Source organism: Triticum dicoccoides, chromosome 2B (assembly GCF_002162155.2).
Source record: "Triticum dicoccoides isolate Atlit2015 ecotype Zavitan chromosome 2B, WEW_v2.0, whole genome shotgun sequence".
In the NCBI taxonomy this organism is placed as follows: domain Eukaryota; kingdom Viridiplantae; phylum Streptophyta; class Magnoliopsida; order Poales; family Poaceae; genus Triticum; species Triticum dicoccoides.
In genome coordinates, this window is record NC_041383.1 from 668,782,079 (window position 1) to 668,791,544 (window position 9,466).

The 9,466-nt window shown below is 46.0% G+C and overlaps 2 protein-coding genes across 2 annotated transcripts; both read right to left on the reverse strand.

Moving 5' to 3' along the window:
* Nucleotides 1–1,718: 1,718 nt before the first annotated feature.
* On the reverse strand, nt 1,719–6,350 carry LOC119365501 (clathrin interactor EPSIN 1-like). Its single transcript, XM_037631145.1, has 11 exons — nt 6,055–6,350; nt 5,868–5,919; nt 5,270–5,349; nt 5,102–5,180; nt 4,829–4,912; nt 4,596–4,741; nt 4,273–4,494; nt 3,657–3,736; nt 3,076–3,263; nt 2,302–2,908; nt 1,719–2,216 (listed from the first exon to the last, which is right to left on the reverse strand). Exons 1-11 carry the CDS (start codon nt 6,093–6,095, stop codon nt 1,984–1,986), a joined length of 1,812 nt encoding a protein of 603 aa, XP_037487042.1. The 5' UTR covers nt 6,096–6,350; the 3' UTR covers nt 1,719–1,983.
* A 663-nt stretch (nt 6,351–7,013) lies between these two features.
* Nucleotides 7,014–9,460, reverse strand: LOC119365502 (cell division cycle 20.2, cofactor of APC complex-like). The gene is made up of 5 exons (XM_037631146.1): nt 8,959–9,460; nt 8,564–8,842; nt 8,187–8,456; nt 7,502–8,092; nt 7,014–7,401 (listed from the first exon to the last, which is right to left on the reverse strand). Exons 1-5 carry the CDS (start codon nt 9,142–9,144, stop codon nt 7,258–7,260), a joined length of 1,470 nt encoding a protein of 489 aa, XP_037487043.1. The 5' UTR covers nt 9,145–9,460; the 3' UTR covers nt 7,014–7,257.
* Nucleotides 9,461–9,466: the final 6 nt, after the last annotated feature.

Here is a 9,466-nt window from a genome sequence, read left to right on the forward strand (position 1 = left end):
CAATAGTTGGAAGTCTACACCCTAGCTCTCTCTGGCTCTAGTGTGATTGAAAGATGTGTCCCAACTTGCTCCAAGAAACAGAGCATGGAAGGGAAACAACACCACTTCCTCATTAGTACCGAGACATAGTTTGGTTCTCCAGTTGTGCCTCTGCCTATTCAGTAAAACGCACTATGATGGAGAATTCTTGAAGGAGTTCATCTCGACATGACCATCTTCGTGATGTTACTTCCCATAGAAATCCAAGCCCACGTAGATGTAAATCCTGATGGTTCCCAGTCCTAGGATGTACGTGGGTTTCAACAACTTCGAAAAAGGAATTCCAATTAACTGCAAAGCTTGCATACATTGTATATGTGGTAGGCTTAAATGAATATAGCAGCGACTAATTAAGCTCTACCCCTTGGTCGACACATGACGGATTCTTTATGAATTGTTGCTCCATCTTTCTTCACCCGCTTAAATAGGGACAGTTTGTGGTGTAACAACCATGTGATGGACGCTTTCATGCAATTCAATATTGTTGTAATGAGCACATGGGCAATTAGGTGTTCCTTTATTGTTGTGTGTTTTGCTTTAAATATATAATAGGGCGAAAGCTTTTTTTGGGTTTATATTGTTGGCGAAGTAGCTCTCTGAAGATACATTTTACCAATTCAACTTAATAGTGTAGATCTTTTTGGGGACTACATATGAGAAAACCCTTGCATTTGGTTGGGCGGGGCAATAGTAGAGGATATCGAGAGCACGCACCTACCTAGGACCATCACGCCTCCAAACTGAAACCGCATAGCAAGTAGTGAGCATGGTGGCATGGACGCTGTGTTTGGTTATGCAAAACATGAGTCTTGCATTTCCTTCCAGCATTCTACCACGCATACATTTACTAGTTCCTGGTAGATGCTTCCAGGGATATCCTCGAAATTATAAATGAACTGAAATGATGTATGTTTGCTTAGTTGCTCATACATTGTTCTCCTGAAGCCTAAGAAGTGTAGCAGTCTGTTTGATGGATGTTTTCTAAGATAAGCATTGACCATCAATTTCTTTATAATACTCATCGTACATATATACTAAATCACAAACTATAGATAAAGTACTTGTAAGCGCATATATGGTTCAAAAGAATTTCATAGGAATTTCAAGGATTTCTTGCTAATATTTCCTTCTGGTTTGCGGGATTGCTACCAGATGATTTTTCCTTCTTAGCCACCTGTAATTTCAAAGGAAATAATTCATTTGAGTGTTTAACCTCACTTTTTTTTTCTTTATTTCCACAACTACACAATGTGCCTAGTTTTCAGTAAACTTGTACGTATTTCTCCTGCAATGCAGCCAAATAATTTGCATCACAATGCTACAATATTCCTACCCCGCGAAACAGAGAAGCCAAAATATGAATTCAGCATTGTCATTTTTCTTTCACACAACACACAAAATCAAGCGTAAATGTTGCTGTCTTGTCTCTGTTGACGCTCATAAACTTCTGAGAGAAAATCAAGGGTAGAACGTCAAAATACATAGAATCAGTCCAATTCTAACATGAATGCCATGGCATTAGTGTTCGGACGCTTTTGCATAAAACGGAATACCACATTCCGGTGGTTCCAAAACAGTGTTCAATGTAATGCTGATGGTTTCCTATGTAGTAGTATTTCAGAAACCCAGGAATTGAATGCAAGCACCGCAAAGCATTACAGAAGCAAAAGGGCATACAATTTACAGAAGGTGCACATAACTATAAGATTGAATCAAACCATGATGTGGCACAAGGGCTGCGTATCCAGAAACCCGACAAACACAACACATGCATGACAACACTGGACAAAGACCACGATACTTGAATACTGCGGCAATTATAAGCAATGTGACGGTCAACAACAGCGAGATGACAAAACCAATAAAAAGATAATAAGAGCCCAAAGGCGCAGTCCAGCAAAAAAGCAACAAACACCAGGTGCTAGAAATGTTCTCCTATGGAGCTCATTTGAAGCCACCAAACTGATACTTGTTGTAGTTTGCCAAGCTCTCGATGCCACCGCCTTGCGTAGATGGAGGAATTCCAGACATTCCTAGGCCAGACCCCCCTGCACCCATGTTCCATGAGGGTTGGCCAGATCCCCCTGCACCCATGTTCCATGAGGGTTGAGCCTTGTCGTCGAACCCATCACTGAGGCCGCCGACGACCCCAACATCGGCTAGGTTCACCTTCTTTGCTGCAATTTGCAGTGAAGAGAGACATCAACATTTCTGCAATCAAGTTTCCAGTAGGGCGAGGAGGAAATGAGAGGAAGAACTTACGTCCAGTTATGTTCAGATCAATTAATCCACGGCTCAAAGAGTCAGCCCATATGCCAGATTTAACCTGAAAATTTTCTTTCTTGGTGTTGGGCTTGGGAGCAGCCAAAGGTGTTTGGTCTGCCCTTCCATTAATACTTGAAGAAAGATCAAAGGGGTCTTTAGTTGCTTCTACAGTGTTTGCAACGAAGGCACCAAAGTCAGACGCATCAGTTTTGGGAGCTGCCAAAGGTGCTACATCTGCTTTGCCAAAATTGCCAATGGAAGAAAAGTCGAAGGGGTCTTTAGCTGTATCCACAGTGTTTGATTCAAAGGCACCAAAGTCCGATGCTACCTCAAGGTTCTGACTCGACGTGCTAATATTTCCAGTGGAGCTGTGTACAGGTGGTGGTGGTGCACTAGATGAGCTGAAGTCACCAAATGGGTCAGATCCCCCAAAACTGCTTAAAGGAATATCACCGAAAGGATCAAATGGTTCAGGTACTGTGTTCTTGGAAACGGAAGTATTAGCATTAGAAGGTGTCCCAGAAGTTGGTGGTGGGATAAACCCAGTCTGTGGTGGAAATGCTGAAGCAAAGGTAGCATTTCCCGAAAAAAGGTCAACAGTTTCCTGCAGTATCATTTGGATGACAACACTGTATCATGATCAACGAAATTGAGAAACTACATGATTTTATAAGAGTACCAAAGCACAATACTGGCAGTTTCTGGCACTGTGTCAGATAATGTTATAACATATTTAGCAACTTCGATACAAAGAGAAGAAGAGAACCAAACCTGGACATCCTGATGCGCAGTTGTTTCGGCACCTGGGATTGCCGATTGGAAGTCTGCATCAGCAAACAGATCAACCTGAGGTTCTACAGCACTTTTTGCTGATGGAGTGGCTGCAGGCTCGTCAAGGAAATCATCCATCAAGTTTGGGCCAAGAAGATCCACCTCGGCAGTCTTTGTATTAGCTGCACCTGTAGAACAAGATAGAAATAATTATCTCTTTGAGTTTCCAAATCCAACAAATTCATTCATTCAAATATGAATAAGGCATAGCACTCCCAGTCTCAACAAAATATCAGGTCGTCCCTTTTAGTAAAAACTTGTTGAACACTTGAATTGACGTTCATATGATGAATTTCTATTTACAATTAGGCAGAAGAGAATATTATAATTGTGCTACATGCAAGGTAATCTAGTAATAGCATAGGGTACATGCAAATTGAAAAGTGAACTACGTATTCGTCAAATCATTACATATAATAATAGATTTACATGTCAAGACATGAACATGCATTCAGTACTACAGCTAAAGAAATTCCTTGCATGGAAATAGCATAACCAGGAAAAAATATATAATATTTTACCATTTGAAGAAGATCCACGAGGATCAAAGTCATCAAACTCATCCTCATTGCCTTTTGTGTTAGATGGTGACTTCGAGGAGCTGTGTGGATATAAAACTTCAGTGAAGGAGTGAAATGTATAACAATAAAAGATAAGCCCGGCGCTAAGAATCCAGAACCGAACTGATACTGCTGCATGTTTCTTTCAAAAATATTGCTGCATTTACCATACTTAACAAGATTCAGCAGGAGGACCTCCTCTAATAGGCAATAACCATAACAGTATGCTTTAGAACTAACTGCATTTTCAATAGCAAATTAGATACTCCCTCCGTCCGAAAATACTTGTCATCAAAATGGACAAAAAGGGATGCATCTAGAACTAAAATACATCTAGATACATGATACATCCCCTTTTATTCATTTTGATGACAAGTATTTCCGGACGGAGGGAGTACTAATTCACCAATCATGCAGCCAAGAATGCTACCTATAATTAACCCACCATATCCCACTGGCAACTCACCTTTTATTAATGATAAAAATGGACACTGTTAGTAAAATACTACTGGCTGTAGTTTCAGAAAACCAGCATAGTTATTTAACGTAGTAAAAATGCTAAGCAGCCCTAAAATACCTTCTATCATGATCCGCATCCTTTCTTATCTTGCTGCCAGATCTGCGCCTGCCAGTATTACTTGAAGAGGTTTTAACAGGTTCTTTGTCCCTGTAACTGTTACTGAACGAATCAGCCTCCCTTGTGCCACCAAAACTGCCATAGCGTTCACCTGAACTGTAGTTGCTACCTCCAGAGGCTGAGCTTGATCTATATGACCCAGTTGATGATAACCCAACGTACCTTCATCCACAACAAATATACGTTACGGTTTAAGACTGTCAAAGATGAGTACACAACTAAAAAAGTTAGAAGATCGCATTTAAAAATTTCGCAGAACCCACTTGTCACGGTTACTAGCCGCTTTCTCTCTCACAGCCTTTATTCTCTCCTTATCATTGATGATCCCCACCAGAGTTTCCACTTTCTTCCTCACATTTATTCCAGAGTCTTTTCCATTAGGTTCCACAAACTCAAAACTCGAAAGAACCTTAAAGGATACGACAAGAAAATGTTTAATCACTCGACGTAGCCTTAACTAGAAAGAGTTGTAAACAAAAGCACAGACAACACATACCGAGATCTTTGAATAATGATCGAGAATGTCATCAACTGCCCGGTCAGAACCATTCGCTATCAAGTACTCAATAATCGTCAGTGCCTACGCATCCACAAATTTTAATTAGTGAATAACATTGCTCATAAAAATTTGCACGATACAAAGGTCTGTTTCCCTTTGGTGGTTACTGGTTAATGTGATCAATCACTGTAGAAGTGATTCCTAACAAGCTTAATATTGGTCCAATATACTATTGAAAGGATGGTCATTTAGGGAATAAGAAGCAATAACCTTATACACATGACGCCAGTTTGCATCTCGCTCACCCAGCCTGGCCCAGAGGACACCCATCACCATCTGACACTCAGAGCTGCAGATTTTAGAAGTTATAGGCATCATTTCAGCACTGATGGAAAGGGAGGTCGGATAGCACAACACAAACAAGACACTAAAACTTACTATTTCTTGGTGGCCTGAGCTAGCTCTGAAAGAGCAGACCCGTGTGGACCCCAAGGTTCATCACTTGTCGCGTCAAGTACCTGATTTGAAAGCAAAACTTTTAGGAGAAGACATAAACTATGGAATATGATACAATGAGAGATCAAAATGACTAGTCTTGTAAGCTGTCACTTCTCATCAGACTTCTAGCGCTAAATGTAATCATCGAGGAATCCAGCCTGATTACAGGCAAATCAAAAGCAGTGTGTGAGGAGTGCATTCGGTAGTGTATTTCAACTTATCTCTGATTCAGGGCTTAATAATTTATCCAAACCATCAGCGCAGAATTTGACTTTTTTAAGGAACATAATTTTATTTATTGCTCCTATAGAAAGTTACATCATTTATCAATTTCCTTACAGCACTGCTGTGAAGTGTACACGAATAGACAACAGTGGTATGACAACCAAGCATACGTAAACCACACTACTAGGAAAAATTCAAGTGTCATCCTCCAACCTCCACCACATGAACCATTCCCATAATTCACAGCTCCATTAACGGCAAGAGGAAACAACTTTACAGAGCAGCAGAGCTAAGATCTGGGCGAGATCCAAACCTTCTGTTCGAGCTCGGGGACCTTGAGCACCTTGAGATTGACCTCCCTCTTTCTGCAAGAGCACGCGCACAGACAAACAGATCAAGATCTCACTCCCCACGGATCAAATTCAGCAAACGCCGTAGTCATCCTTGTAAAACGGCTAGCGAGATCGTGGCCGGTGGGCGGCCCGATCGAGAAAACTTACATCTCCCGCACGGTCTGATCGAAGGCCTTCATGAAATCCATGGCCGGCGCGGCGTCGAGGGCTCGCCGGGGGCTCTATACAGCGGGGGATCTGGGCTCTCGAGCGCTGAGCTGGTGAGTGGCAGCCGAGCGAGCGGCCCAGGAGGCTGTGTCTGGGTGGGATGGAGGCGCGGCGGCGGCTCCCCCGATCCCGGCGAGCGGCGAGCCCCCGCGACGGACGGCGAGGTCGTCGGCCTGGCCTGCCGGGCGGAGGGCGCGCGCGTGCGGGGAGGGAGGGAGGGGAAGTGGGCGGCGAGGCGGGCGAAAGGGCCACTTGGTGGTGGTGATGGCCGGTGGGTAGGCCGGAAGAGGAACCATGCGCGTGCCACCATTGGACGGCCAGGATCAACTCTGGCGAGATCTGACGGCCGATATGGCACCAGCTGCAAACGCACTAGCAGTACCACGGTCTGTGTCAGTGCACTGCCAATCTTTTACTGCGCTACTTTTGGTTGGAGAAATGGTAAATCTCACTGGTAATCTCATGGGATTAAGCCGCTGCTCATCTGATTTTGCGAATGTTTTGGTTGGTTGTAATCTGATCGGCACACAAACACCATCTGCCACTGAACCAACCACCACGAGATGCACATTTCTTTTTGACTGAAACAAGCCCAAGAGGGTAACCATATGCTTTGCCACTCCAAGCCTGGCACAACCTGAAGGTGAAACTCTGTTCCAATTTTGCTAGGTTTGGATTCAGTGGGAATACATACACAGCTTCCATTGCAGAAGCAGGTCCATGTATGACCCGAAAAGAATAATAACATGGTAAAATAGTGGTGGTGGCTTCAAACCGCATAAAGAAGGCAACCAAAAGAGAAGCACCTCCATACCCGTCCCACGTCAACGGCAAAACCAGTCAACGGGAAACATCAAAAGCAACAAAGAATAGTTTGGGAGGCAACAACAGTTCGAATACTCTCAAACGACACATGATTTTAAGACGTTGCATTTTGTTCATAAAAAAATTATATATCACCAACATATGTATGAATAACACATCAAACTGGTCTTGATGTTCATCTGGATCAATGTAGAACAACAACTAGAGTTACCACCATACTGAAGTACCCACAAATACTTCAATGCACACAAAGAATTTCCAAGTAAAATCAGCTACTTCTTGTCAGAGTTGCGGCCGTTGCCGGAATCTGCTCCCTCCCTAGCGTAGGTGATTGTAACTGTTGAACAATCTGCTCTGTGAAGTCTTCTCTTTCACTGCAGACTTCGGAGCATCAGGAAACACATTCCAAAAGCGCAGGGTCTCGTCTGCTGCAGCGGATGCCACCGTGCAACCATCAGGGCTCTGCAAAGGTCCAACAGAAGACAACCATAAGCCATCCATCTGTGCACACAATGTGTGTTTCAAACCTAGCTACAAAGCATAGGGAGCGAGCAAAGATTACCTGAGCCATGAAGAGGACACGGGAAGTATGGCCATTGAGCTCGGCCATCTTGACCATCGACGGGTACTTCCACAGTGTGAGCTGGTTCTGAGTGAACCCATGCGAGCTCAGCAGCTCTCTGTCATTCTTGTTCCATAGCAGCGCACAGACTTGTGACCCAGTGTCGACTGAGTTGAGGCATGCGCCCGTGTGTGTGTTCCAGAACTTGATGCACCGGTCATTTGCGCCACCACCCGACGCCAGCAGGTTGCTCTGGAATGGGCACCATGCGAGCGCCTTCACAGCAGCCGAGTGGTCTTCCATCCTGTGTAGCCATTGGGTGCGGCCTGCGGATTGTGCAGAGGATGCCATGGACACATCCCATATGTGGAGGAGGTTGTCATTACCACCGCTGGCTAGCTGCCGCCCTGATCCGGACCACTTGAGTCCACACACCTCCTGCGTGTGCCCGCGGTATGTCTGCACAGCATGCTCCCTAATCCTCACATCATTGTTCACAATCTTGCCGTCCATACCACCAGCGGTCAGGATGCTCTTGTTCCATGACAGTGATCCGACTCTCGACTCATGCACACCTTGCAGTGTCCTCAGCTGCAGAATGATTCATGGTCAGCAACTAAAAAACAAGAACAATGCTGCTAACAGAGAATTATAACAGGAGAGAGAGGTGTCAAGAAGTACCAACCAGTCGGTTCGAGCTGGAATCCCAAATCTGGACAGCAGAGGAGTTGAGGCCAATAGCAATGTGCTGGCCATCAGGAGCCCAACTAACACTAGTGACAGGGCCATCGTCCTCATCAATGGTAACAAGCTCGGATGTAGACCCACTTGCGGCGTCCCAGAGGTACACCGTGTTGCCCAGTGCAATGGACAGCACATTGGCGCTTCCCCAGTCCAGCAGGTTGAGGTAGTAATCGTCAAGGAGGTCTGGCGCATCCAGAGTCCTCTCTGCGGACTGCATCAGGTTTCCCATGCACATCAAGTCAGTAATCATCATCACGAATTGCCACTACAACTGCAACAACCAATGAGAGCAGTACCACAAACTAAGCATGACTGTACCTGAGGGATGTATCGACGCTTCTTCGCCGGTCTGGCCTGGACGGAGGCCACATCGGCACCGAGCTCCGTGAGGATGCTGTTCTCAGGCTCCGGCGGCCTGTTGCGGAAGGCGAGGATCCTGGTCCGGTTGTTGAGCAGCTTCTCCGCCAGCAGCTTCCGGTACGCCTCCTTGCCCGGCGACGGCGTCACCGCGTTCTTCCTGTCCTTCCTCGGCTCCGTCAGCAGGTAGTGCGCCATGTCCATGTCCATCGCCGACCTGTCGGGGATGAACCTGTCGCCCTGCCAGACAAACAAACAAGCAAGATTCACACCCGTTCAGTCATTCCGTCGAACGGCTGGCGCGCAGGCACGGGACAACAGGCGAAAGGGTGAAACGGGATCGATCGGGGACTCACATAGCACTTGACGGCAGGGTTGCGGGGCGTGGAGCAGAGGGACGGCATGTAGGGCCTGGGCCTGGAGCCGGGCTCCTGGAGCGGCGGCATGGAGGGCGTCGAGATCGAGCCGGCCTCCCGGAGCGGCGGCCGCGCGCCCCGCCTGCCGCTCTTCTCCGGCGACATCATGTCGGAACCTGCGTCCATGGATCAGAGCAAACAAGAAACGGCGGTAGTACTGATGCGGGCAAGATCAGGGCGCACAGAGCAGTGCAATTCGATCCGGGATTCTACACGAAAGTAACCCTAAATCGAGCGAGCAATGGATTCGCAGGCAGACGAGTATATAACAACCCAAATCAACTCGGTAAAGGACAACCTAACGCGGAGAGGATTTCTACCAAAAGAAAAAACACGGAGAGATTAGCAGCGCGCGGACGAGGATCAAGAAACGAGATCGCAATCAGTAACCAAAAAAAAAACGAGCTTTGGGCGCGAGGAGGAGGAGGAGGATCCTGCGGAGCTCCGA